Below are 13749 nucleotides of genomic sequence, written 5' to 3'. Positions count from 1 at the left end.
TAAGTCATCTTCGGTCTTCTTTACCCTCTTTTTAAGTCTCCTGAGCTCAAACTTTCAATCTCTCTTACTTGTTCGCTAATACCTTGTTTTTGCACATGCTCAAACCATTTTAAAGATTTTCTTTAATCTTTTCCTTAATATTTGCAATTCTATGTTGGGTTTTACATAGATGCGTAATAAGCGGAATTTCAGGAAACACTTCCCTAACATCTATCTCAAGATCATAAACATAATCAGACACATGAATCATATAAAAGGATAAGTCTATATTACCTTTGTAGCGTGAAATCCACAAGAATTAACGTGTTAAGATAACCTGGAGAGCCTCAAACGTTGCTCCTCTATTCAGTCTACCAGAATCAATTGAATACCAACGTCTGCTAAAACGGAAGAGATTGTTTCTCTTGCTTTTTCTGTTTTTTTTTTCAATTACAGTGAGAATGATGGAGGGTGAGAGTTTAAATAAAAATATTTTTAATACTCACCCCATCATCCCACGTTTTCCACTACCAACATTATATCCATATATAATACTAGTAACCTAGGTCAAAAGAAACTGATTCTTTTGTTAACCTAATTGGATCACAAGCCCATACTCCTAATGGGCCTGAGTCATTTATCGTTCAATTGATTCTTTTGTAAGACCTTATAGGATTAATTATATTAGTCGTGGTCCAATTATTATTGACCCACCAATTATATTTATTCTCTAGCAAGTAAATACAATTACTAATAATAATTAACTTTATTATCTTCATAAATATCCTATATATTTATATTTAGTAATTGTCGGAAATGTCTAAGGACATATTCCTTCAATCTCCCACTTGTCCGAAGACAATTGCACAATTATAAATTCCTTAAGCCACTTAATGTGAAATTCGATAACACAGTGTTATTTCTCAAATTATGTTTCTTGATCTCTGAGTTCGAATTGTTCAACCAAGGATTAACCATTTAATCTTATTCCGCATGGCCATGCAATTTTCAATTCTCGCTCATCAAGAGGCCTACACACCAATCCTATCACATAGGAGGACTTATTCATTCTTGTATGACCATAACTCCCACTCAATTCTTAGCCCACCTGATCACTGCCTTTATAGCCTCCTATTACAGCACGACGTTTAACAGCGTCAAGGTTAAACTAATTATTTCGTAGTGATTAAGGCATACTCATGTCTAAGGAATCCACTAAATATAAGGATTTGATTCTACCCTTTCGAATCAGATTAGGTCAAGTCTCAATGCATCAGGTATGCATCCATGTAATCGATTAAACATCTCTATGTTTCCATAGCCCATGGAACCGAGCTATCAATTAATTATATGCTAATCTTTAATAAACCACTTATGTCCAATTTAGTGATTTAGATTAGGGACATTAGATAAATTGTGATTTCAGTTCACTTATAGGGTTCCATTATCGAAACGTTTCCGATAATCCTATTGAAAACACAAATTACACAGACATTTTATTTAATACTAAACCAAGCAATTAAATAGGAAACAAACTATTTATATTATTAATAAACATTCCAAACATATGGTAAACAAAATTCTTTATAATTGTAAACATGAAGTAAACAACCTAAAGACATTCTCCTATATGCCTAAGCCCCATGGACCTAGTATGACTCTCATGCTTCGGCTGAGGGAGTGGTTTAGTCAACGGATCTGCTATGTTATCCGTAGTATCAACTCTACTTATTATTACATCCTGTCATCCAACAATTTCTCGAATAAGATGGAATTTTCTTTCAACATGTTTAGATTTTTGGTGAGATTTAGGCTCCTTGGATAGAGCAATACCACCTTCGTTATCACAATACAACTTGATGTCATTCTCAATGCTAGGAACCACACCCAGTTCACTAACGAACTTTTTAATCCAAACAGCCTCTTTTGCTGCTTCAGCTGCTGCTATGTACTCGGCCTCTGTTGTAGAATCTGCAACTGAACTCTGCTTGGAGCTCTTCCAGCTCACAACTCCTCCATTCAGACAAAATATGAAACCAGATTGGGATCGGAAGTCATCTTTGTCAGTTTGGAAGCTTGCATCAGTGTATCCAGTGACAAACAACTCATTAGCTCCGCCATATACCAGAAATTTATCCTTTGTCCTTCTTAAGTACTTGAGGATATTTTTCGCTGCTATCCAGTGTGCATCTCCTGGATTGGACTGGTATCTGCTGCACATACTCAAAGCAAATACAACATCTGGTCGAGTACATATCATAGCATACATGATTGATCCTATCGCAGAAGCATAAGGAACATTATTCATACGCTTGAACTCTTCTGAACTCGATGGGCACATAGTCTTGCAAAGTTTAATGCCATGTTGCATAGGAATAAACCCTCTTTTGGAGTTTTCCATTTTGAACTTTGTGAGAATCTAATCTATGTAAGTCTCTTGATTTAGTCCAATAAGTCTCCTCGATCTATCCCTATAGATCTTTATTCCCAGTATGTACTCAGCCTCTCCCAGGTCTTTCATGGAGAAATGACTTTTAAGCCATTGCTTGACCGACTCAAGCATGTTTTTGTCATTCCCAATGAGGAGTATGTCAACTACATACAGGACCAGAAAAGTGATATTACTCCCACTTAACTTCTTGTATACACAAGATTCCTCTTCATTTCTAAGAAAACCAAACTCTTTGACTGCCTCATCAAATCTAAGGTTCCAACTCCTTGATGCTTGCTTCAATCCATAAATGGATCTCTTAAGCTTGCATACCTTCCTTGGATTTTTCGGATCTTCAAAACCTTGTGGTTGTGTCATGTACACATCCTCTTTTAAGAACCCATTCAAAAAGGCGGTTTTGACGTCCATTTTCCATATTTCAAAGTCATGAAAGGCAGCTATCGCAAGGATTATCCTAATGAATTTTAGCATGGCTACTAGAGAAAAAGTTTCATCATAGTCTATACCATGCATCAACAATAATTGGACCACGACTAATATAATTAATCCTATAAGGTCTTACAAAAGAATCAATTGAACGATAAATGACTCAGGCCCATTAGGAGTATGGGCTTGTGATCCAATTAGGTTAACAAAAGAATCAGTTTCTTTTGACCTAGCTTACTAGTATTATATATGGATATAATGTTGGTAGTGGAAAACGTGGGATGATGGGGTGAGTATTAAAAATATTTTTATTTAAACTCTCACCCTCCATCATTCTCACTGTAATTGAAAAAGAACCAGAAAAAGCAAGAGAAACAATCTCTTTCGTTCTAGCAAACGTTGGTATTCAATTGATTCTGGTAGACTGAATAGAGGAGCAACGTTTGAGGCTCTCCAGGTTATCTTAACACGTTAATTCTTGTGGATTTCACGCTACAAAGGTAATATAGACTTATCCTTTTATATGATTCATGTGTCTGATTATGTTTATGATCTTGAGATAGATGTTAGGGAAGTGTTTCCTGAAATTCCGCTTATTACGCATCTATGTAAAACCCAACAGTGGTATCAGAGCTTTCTGTCAAAAGGAAATCAATATATCTTCTTGACGGAATTATTGTCCTACTAGACTTACGTAGGGGAACAACAAGAGAAGTTTCTGCCTCATTAGGTAGAGTGACTTCGCGTGGATTTTCTCCACTTGGGGCGGTAGGAGGTAAGTGCGTTGAATGCATTTCCTCCTGGGCATCATGCTGGGGCGCCTCTGATGAGGTGCTAACCTTATCCACTTGTTGCTCATCTCGAACTTCTTCGAGATATACATTATTCTATATCTTCAATTCAAATTTTATCTAAGGTACGCCCGCTAATCCATGAAAGCATTTGCATTTCCACTACCAGCTAGTCTCTAGAGAGACCGTCTCTTTGAGAGACGTATCTCAAGCCCAACCCATTAAAGATTAATGTTTACTAACCATTTTCTTAATGCCTACTTATATTATCCTTAATACCTACTTTCAATATCTTAAATGTCTACTTACATCATTCTTAATGCTTACTTATAATATTTTAAAAAATATATAATGGGCCGGCCCAATTAGAGATGGTCTTTCAAAGAGACCGTCTCTCACAAGAATTTGTGTTCCACTACTCCCATCTTCTATTATGATCCTTTCTAAAAGTCTAATATTCTGATCCATATAGTAGCACAAATCTAATGGTCGTTCAATAGTATTCCAGTAACCATTCTCCTTTTTGCCACCCCACACACTTAATTCTATGTGAAATATGGACCCAAGGTGCTGGAAGCATCTACTTGAAGCGATTTCTTTCTCTTCTAGCTTTATAATGTCTCTCGTTCTCTTGTTTGTGCTAAAAATTAAAATTCTGTGTGGTACCAAAAAAACAAAATTTATTCTCTAATCCTTCTAATAATTTTTAAAACCTTATTTAATTAGACACTCATCTTTTAAATTTTTGAAAAATGTTTACAAATAACAAAAACAAATTTTTTTTAGAATGGCCTTTTAATTACTCATTGAGATTGCTTTCTCACAATCTATGATACCCGGATAGAGCCCCGTTTTACGATTGGGAACACCTGTACCAGATTGCAGGCCAAATGTGACCCCAGATCGCTAGCAACCCCGTTTTGTTCGATTGGAACACTGATGGAGTGAAGCTTGTTGTTCTTAGCTAAGAAACTAAGAAAAAAAAAGAAACGAAAGCTTGTCTATGGCTTTAAAGGAGAAAAAAGAAAAAGGGGATGAAGATGATGAATAGATGTGCCGCCTAAAATTAGGTTTACAAATATCACTTTTGTTGGGATGGAGATGGTAGTTTTAAATAAAAGAGGTACAAAAGCGGGCTTAATTTTGCCTTTTACTATATTATACTTGTACTACTTATTTTTTATTGGGCTGGTAGTTTTAACTTTTAATCAAAAACAAAACAAACGTGCCCTTAGTCCCGTTTTCTTCTTTTTTTTTTACGGTATTATTACTCATATTATTTTGTATTTTGTTTGTACCTTTTTTTGCTTTTGCTTTTGCTTCTTTTCTGATATTTTTTTTCAATTTCAATTGTACGATTTTTCTTTACTTTAAATGTTTAAAATCTAATTAATTAGAGTAAATTATTATGATACCAAAAAATATTCATGGTTCCGGAGTCACCTTGGATAGCATCCCGCGTACTCGTTCCTGTCCCACGTCCCCAACCGTATGGCGTTCCGAGTAACATAGCTCACAATTAATAACCTCAAAGGGGTAGTTGACAAAGTTTATTGTCCATAAAACACGTTATTCAAAAGTCAGAAAACATAATCTATGTCCCGGGATGTGTTCTTTTTTAAAAGAGATATCTATACTTGTTTTGACCATTTTCTTGTGATTCTTACCCTTAAGGTTACTTGGAGCAGCCCGTAACTAGAATAAGAAATCTATAGGCCAATTACAAATAAGTTTGAATAAAGAAATAGCCAATAATTGTCAAGGCAACACCATTTAAAAAACATTGCTTAGTTAAAAGATCAAATCTTACCTCAGGATAGGTCAATCTCAAAGCAAAAACAGGGGGAATCCCGATCTCATTGACAGCTAAATAAGGATCAGGTGATATTACAGAACGACATGCATAATTAACTCGCTTCCCCATCATTTTCTGCCGAAATACACCCTCCTTTTTTTCCAGCAACTGACATATTCCAGAAGTTGTCTCACTTTGGCCTGTAACGAAGATCAAAATGGAAAATTTCAGCGAACGTTATCCAACAAATAGATCATGATAGGGTTCCCAAAAAAATCATCATTAAAATTTAAAGAAAACATCAAAAGGATCCCTCAAAGAATAGTAACACTGAAAAACAATATAGCATATGACTTCACAATGACTTATATCCATAGGACCCCTTAAGATAGATGCTGAGGGATGGTCACTAAAGAATAAATTAAACGAAACTATTAGTCGTTTCAACAAAGTAGGCTCCTTCAATAGTACCTAGTTTCCAACAAATTTTGACCGCTAAGTGATTAATAAGAAAAAGTGATTCTGATGGACTTTCTGCCTCATTAAGGTTGGGAAGATGGGGAACAAACCTGGTATTTTACTCGAATTTTCTTTGAAGCTTGGTGATGAATCAGACTACCCATGTGCTTTAATTCCTTCTCACTCTTCTCATTGTAAAACACCTTAGGTCAGGTTTCTTCACAAGTTAAAGGATACCCAAAAACACAAGAAGCTAGATTTCATCCATGGGACCGAAACAAAAAGTTCAAATAAATTCTATGCTCATACATAGAATCTCTACCTACACAACTCAGAACCAGTACAGATTTTTCAAGGACCATTCCATATTCCATAAAGCCATCATCAAAACACACGTACACAACCACCATTAAAATCCCCAAATCTTCCCAACTATTACCTTAATAGCAAACTTTAACCTAACCATCCACCAAACTCAAATTTAGTCACCATCTTCACCGATAAGGAAAAGAGAACGAAAATGGGTCCTTTCAAATTTGCAGCGAGCAACATAGAGGAGAGAAAAATGGTGTGGTGTGAATATGGTAATCCTCTAAGATTTATCCTGAAGGGAAAGGATCGAATAGAAACATCATCATCATCATCCTCCTACCCAGTGTATTCTGCTCATAGAAAAACTATGGACAGGGTCTGGGAAGGGAAAGACGGCGGCAACTCATACCCATAAAGGAGAGCGCAGCCAAAGGAGTCCCCCGGCTTGAGAAAGATAAGGAGACGTAACTACAAGAGAAAGATAAATTAAATGCCTATAAAGAAAATAAATAAGTAGAATTAACTACAAAAAAAGAAAACAAAAAGAAATAATAATAAAAAAAACGAGAGAAGCAAGAGGGCAAGAACATCAAAAGGTAATCTAGGAGGACATCAGTAGTCTAAAACATGGATATAGCACCTCCAACTACCCCATCCCTAGTCAGGCTCTCAGAGAGATTTAACTCAAGCAAGTCAACTTTTATTTGCTCATCCTAAGTTCTCCTGGGTCATCCTCGACTCCTCTTACCCTCTACTATAATGCTTTCTACCCTCCTCACAAGGGCATCGAAAGTCTTTCTCTGCACATGTCCAAACCACCTCAATCTATTTTCACGCATAAATAAGGGCTACCCCTAGTTTGTTCCTAAACTCTTGGCTCCTAATTCGATCCATCAATGTGTACCCACACATCCACCTCAGCATACGCATTTCTATAACTTCCATCTTATGTTCAAAAATCTTCTTTACAGGCCAACATTCGATCCCATATAGCAGAGCAGGTCTGATTGCCGCCCGGTAGAATTTTCCTTTTAATTTTGCTTGGGAATTTCCAATCACATAGCACCGCGGTGGCTGCTCGCCACTTGAGCCAACCCGCATGTATACGATGATTAACATATCCGTCAATCTCCCCATCTCTTTGAATGATCGATCCCAAATACTTGTATTTGGTCGTACTTTTAACAACTGCTTCATCAGTGGACACCTCTAGTTCACCTACCGGTGATGTCCCACTAAAGTCACAGCGTAAATACTCGGTCTTCGTACAACTAATACGAAACCCTTTACCTTCTAAAGCTTCCCTCCACTCATCCAATTTATTACTAACCTCCTCTCTAGTTTCTGCTACCAGCACTATGTCGTCAGCAAATAGCATACACCACGGTACCGTCTCCCAAATAGATTTAGAAATCTCTTCCATAATGACGGTAAAAATGAAAGGGCTTAGAGCCGATTATTGATGTAATCCAACTTGCATGTGAGGAAGAGAGGAACAAAGATAGGAGAGGCCAATGATGGCTAATTGGGAAGAGAGAGGAAATCATTACAAGGTCAACTAGTCAAGAGAGGCCATAAAGGAAGATAATGGTAGTAGTGGAGGTGGTTGTATTGATAACTATGAAAGAGTATTAAAATCTCAATTGTCTATGATCCAAAAGGTAGGATCATAATGTTGGTAGAATCATACAATCCTAATTGAAATAAAATTGAGTAGCACGATCAAAACACGATTTTACAATCCTACTATCAAATAAAGCAACTTAGTGTCAACTATAATAATTGATTTTCCTTATGCACCATCTTTCATAAATTTAATTTACATAACACTTGTGTTTGAAAATATTCCATATTTATGACACTATGATCCAAAAAGTAGGATCATAATGTTGGTAGATTTTTATGACCCTAATTGAAATAAAATTGAGAGGTAATATCAAAACATGATTTTTAAGTCCTACAATCCAACCAGGCAACTTAGAGTCAAATATAATTGATTTTCCTTATGCACCACCTGTCATTAATTTCTTTTACATATACACTTATTCCATTATTATAATTAAAAAGTAGAAATCTATAGAATTTTAAATTTATTATTCAATTGTTTTTTGTTTTATTCCCTAAAACCAAATTTTTAATGAAATATTATATCACAATTTCAAATTTTAGATTGACTAATTAGAACTAGGAAAAAAAAATTTTAGCATATTAAAGTTTATAAGAATCGATCCTACCACCACGGTCAATTCCAAGTAGAATAAGAGAGCTAAGAAGTCTAAAAGGTGGGGATGAAGGCTCTTTGTTTGTCGTATGTCTTGTGAAGGGGTATAGTTTCAGTCCTTGAGGGTGATTTGGAATTTAAAGCAAAAAGATTGACTAAAAAAGGAAGCGATGCACTTTTTTGACCTATCTAGTATGGGAAATGGAGCACTTTTTAAAAGTATAGGATGTATAATATAATGACCAAGTATTATAACAGATAATTGTTTCACAGATGCTTTGTGCATATGCCTCTCTACCTTTAGCCTTCGAAACCAGTAGTTTTGTATCTCTTGCAAATTATAAACTACGCCTACAACTAGAATTTTGCATAATGTGGCAGAATGGAGGCTACAAAATATTATGACTTCAGCCTAATACAATGATTTACAATCACAAATAAGCCTCTATATCTATCAAAATTTAAAACAAAGCCTAAAAGGCTACAACCAGACTTACAAAAATTTTGGAAGAATGCAAGTTACAAATAATTGTTTGACTTCAGCCTAATAAATTATCCATAAACTCAACTAATTTGATTGAAATGCATAAAACTTGAGAAAATACGAACATTAAGGACCAATTCACTATAATAAAACACCAGCTCGATGTAAGGAAATCCTTAAACCATAACCTCAGCGTTTTACAATTAAAATTATAATGAATAGTTTTATTGTAGTTACTAGAGGTTTTAAGTGTATGAATAACATGGAGCAATAAGTCCTTAGAACAGCATGCCATTGCCAGAAGACCATGACCCATAATTTTATGGAAAAGTGAAACAAAATGCATATCACAATGGAAAGACTTGGTAATAAATTTGACTATAATGCAGATCTTGTTGAATCAACAAAGATACAAACTCACCAGTTGCATTCTTGCTATCAAAATGAACATTAACAGATTGTTGAAGATTCATCCACCTACTAATAATAAAGGTGCGCTCAGCTTTCTGTTCAGCTTTATTCTCATAAGCATTAGCCAAGGATTTATTAGAATCCAAAAGCTTGCCCAATGAAATGGTTTGTGGATGCTCCATCACCTAAAAGAATAGCAGATCACAATAAGTTTGTGCTCTAGAGCCAAAAAAAAAAAAAAAAAAAAAAAAAAACAAACACAAGGTAAAGCCACCACAATTATATTATAATCTATAATAATACAACTATCACTTCAGCAATAACATAAACCATGACCAATCAAATGAAACCAAAGAGAAATAGCAAAATGCCTCGAATAATATAATCACTGGATCTTTAATAATGTGTTACTCAAATGTACAAGAAGACAAATTCTACTTCTTCTCTATATACTTCCAAAGGGTTAGCTTGTAGTTACTCAACATAACCTGGTAAAGTTTTGTGCAACATGCCACCAACCTAACAAAACCCTTTGTCAAAGTGATAGGCCAAACTCAACAATATTTGATTAACAAATTTCCAAATTCCATCATCATTAGTATTTTTGTGTAACAATTAATGCCTGCTAGTGCTTCTCATCTTCTAAGCAAGTCTTAACCTGTAAGAGATAATTATCACAATCAAACATGAAAGAAGTATGGGAGGCTTTTTTAAATATAAACTATAATCACACATACTAAAAATATATTACACAAGAAATTGACTCACAATGATCCCGAAAATGATTATGGAAGAGCATTTTTCAAATAAGAACCCCAAATAATCGAAGTTTACATTTGACAATTTTCGTGTTCAGTTTAAAAGCAAAAATTTCAAGTTTTAACTTATTGGGTTAAAATGATTAAATTACAGTTTGACGATCTCAATATATTATTAAAGAAGATAATTTGTTCTTAGACGACAATTATTACTATTATAGATACAAACAATATCAAAGCTTTAATCCCAACATATTATCCAACTTATTTATGTTTTAATTGTTTGACTAGAGTGCTACATGGTAATTTTGTTTCAAAAAGCGCACTAAGGCAATCCTAAGAAAAGTTCCCTAGACGAGAAATTGGCTACGCCCATTGGTAGGGAGATGATTCCTTAAATTAAGCACATACGGCGAGCATCTTAGAGCACCTAATTGCACCTTAGTGCGCGTTTTGATCATAGTCTTAGAAGAAGCCCTTTAACAACCACATTCACAAGGCATGTTTTCACTTCTCTAGTTCATTATATTTCTTCTCCACTTAAGGGTTTTTAAAGGGGTGGGGGCTCAGGGTTTTTATAATTTATAATTTATCAGATTTTGGAGTCCTTCACGCTAAAGCCTAATACCTTTGTTTAGCGCCTAGTGATTAGTAGGCTTAATGGACCTTAAGCGCCTTAGGGATCCATACATTTTCTAAAAACAAGTATAATCTTAGTTTTAAAAAGCACGCATTGAGGGTGCCTAGTAGCACCTACAAGACAACCTCGAGAAAATTTGCTTCTCTTAGTTTGGGATCAGACTGATATACGCAAAACACGCTTTTGTGTGTTTTTTGCACCCTGCGTATTTTTCGCTTTTTGCGCTTATGTTTTGCTTTGAAGATAATGATAATATGTTATAAAACAATTTGACATAAAGTGTTGTCTTATTCAAAGAGAGGAAAAAAGGAAAAGGTTTTTTCTACCGTAAGACAGAGAACAAAAAAGGAAAAAAAAAAAAAAAAAGATTTTCTCGGAGACCTAAACGAAAACAGATCCTTTCATTGTGCCTTCACCACTACTAGGTAGCTTCCTTTTTTGTTTTTTTCCTCTTTCTCTTCAACCTTCTTCTTTCATGTGGATATCTTCATTTCTTTTCTTCAAGAATCTTTATCCTTCCTTTAAACTTTCTTTAAATTATCCCCTTTATTTCATTCTTCAGCTTTCCTCTTCGATTATTTTGTCGTCTTTTTTCTTTGTTCTACCTTAATAATAATGTGATTATAATTAGAGAAAAAGTAATTGAACATATTGTCTTGGAATATGGGCTTAAGTACCCTGTTGAGTCATTTTGCACCATGTTTGGTAAATGTGAGCTATTAGACTAACAATCTAGTTGTTTAAGCTAAACGTTTAAATCAATTATTATGAAGGTATTTGGTGAAATTAATTGTTGGTTGTTTAACGGAGAAAAAATAGGTAAAAAGCCACAAGCCAATGCTAAAAGCTACTCCTCTCCTAGTTTCTTTTTGTTCAGCTTAAAAACCGAGTTTTCTTTTCATAAGCCATTTACCGAAGAATTTTATAACTGCTCGACCAAAAACTCATAAGCCAACAAATAGCTCAAAAAAAACCATTTATCAAACACACCCTATATTTATGTAAACTTGCACATGATATTTGCTAATAAGCTTCGACTGAAAACAAGTTCTTTGTTCTCACAAATAAAGGTACATTGACTCCTCCAAAACCCATAAATTGTGTAATATTATTCAAGCAAAGATATTATGATCATCGCCATTGTTCATCAAACATGCTTTAAAATTGCTTTATAAGCTTTTTAGCTAAAATGTGCACCTCATTACAAAAAGCTCGTGTTTTCGCCTTGCCTTGCGCTTTGAAACTTTGTGCCTTGATGAGCCTCACCAATAGTGCAATGCGATAACAGTGACGGACACGGTGATAGGTTATGGGATTGATGCAGTTATCACACTACCAAATATCAGCTAAAACAATAAATATTGCTTGAAGCGGCCTAATATACGGGTTTTTTTGCAACTTTACGATGCGTGTATTATCGATTCAATAAATTTGAAAACATTAACGATACAATCTATAAGATACGATATGACCTTGTTTTTACATTTTGGGCCCCCATGCCTTAAAAAAAAGACTATGATAGTGAATAGCATTTTGTTTCTAATCTTTAAAATGTCAAAGTCTATACCACCCATGGAATAAAAACTCCCTTTTTACATTAATTAACGGTAATTATGTAACTTGTTGAAAGTTACCACAAGATAAAATCTTGTCATGTAACGGTGCATGAATTTTCATGGTCAAAACACTGCATTGACTATTTCGTAACGTGTAAAGCCAGATTATTTACCATAACCATGATATTTTCCCGTTATAACGTTATTTTTGCAAAGGCTTAAAGAGAATTTTCTTATAACCATAGTGCAAAAGCAACATCTTTTTAATTGACAGTGTTGTAAAGACATTCGAAAAAAACGAAACAACATTTCACACGTTAAAAAGTTATGTTACTCGGATCGCAAAAACAAGCTTCGATCTATGATCGAGAACACTCGTCCCAAATTGCGGGTCAAACGCAACCCATATCGGTAGCAACCCTGTTTTGGTTCATTGGAGCACATATGGAGTGAAGATTATTGTTATCAGTAAAGAAAACCTAAGAAAAAAGTGAAATAAGGAGCTTACCTTCTGACTTTAATGGAGAGAAGATAAGAATGAATAAGATGAAACATACAACTAAATGCTTACTCTTAGTACACTAATCGGGTTAACAAAGTTTCTTATTGGGCTTCCCGCACAAATGATCATATTTAAAAAAAAAAAATTTGTACAGCATTGGGCCCACCACTCGTTCTAATACTTACTCTAATTACTTTTACAATAGATTTCAAGACATTATTTTTTGCCCACCACTTTTACAAATTAGTTTTCTTTCTTACTAAAATTACATGCTCCCTTTCCTTTTTTATCTTTTACTTTTTTACTTTGTTTCCTTATTTTAAACAATACTAACAATAAGGGGTACTATCTTCCCTTATCTTTTTTTGTTTGAAATCTAATTATTAATAGTAAATTGTAATACTAAAAAACACACATCATTTCGGAGTAGCCTCAGATAGCGTTTCGTGTACCCTTCGATCGTTGCAGACCCACGTCCTAATTCGTATTGCGTTCCGAGTAACATAGTTGTAAAGTGTAAAACAGTCGCGTTTTAGGTCGTATCAAGGGTTATTTAATGCTTTTAAATTATATTTAGGCGTTATGATCACATCACTCCTAGCACTACATCACCATTTCGTTATTGCAATCTCGACCATTACCGCATTTTTACACTCTGCTTCAAACATCTTCCTAGTATGTACAAAAAGTTCTTATATGTCCTCGTTAAATTTTCACTAATAGCCATCAACCGCTCATAATTTTGATTGTAAAACAAAATATTAACTAATAAACTAAGTATCCACTAAATGTACCTCATATAGTGAATTCATAATTATTATGGACATATTATTGCATAACATAGTATTTCAACAACAAAAATGCATTTATAAGTTCAAAACTCCCCTTATGTGATTTTTTCAAAAAATCACACCGTGTCTGCGTTATTTGGCTATTACTCTGTTAATAGCCATTTTCTGTGAC

At 34.6% G+C, this 13749-nt stretch overlaps 1 protein-coding gene across 1 annotated transcript in view; it reads right to left on the bottom strand.

Moving 5' to 3' along the window:
• The window catches only part of LOC130802365 (DNA-directed RNA polymerase I subunit 1), a 43725-nt gene that overhangs the window by 16831 nt on the left and 13145 nt on the right, over positions 1-13749 (bottom strand). Inside the window, exons 7-8 of the mRNA XM_057666340.1 lie at positions 9341-9515; positions 5459-5643 (exon numbers count right to left, since the gene is read on the bottom strand). Of these exons, the coding sequence (XP_057522323.1) occupies positions 5459-5643; positions 9341-9515 (360 nt within the window). The remainder of the gene's footprint in view (positions 1-5458; positions 5644-9340; positions 9516-13749) is intronic.

This window comes from Amaranthus tricolor, chromosome 16 (genome assembly GCF_026212465.1).
Source record: "Amaranthus tricolor cultivar Red isolate AtriRed21 chromosome 16, ASM2621246v1, whole genome shotgun sequence".
NCBI classification, from domain to species: Eukaryota; Viridiplantae; Streptophyta; class Magnoliopsida; order Caryophyllales; family Amaranthaceae; genus Amaranthus; species Amaranthus tricolor.
Note: the sequence above shows the minus strand (reverse complement) of the source record. Positions and strands in the feature narration are given on the sequence as shown.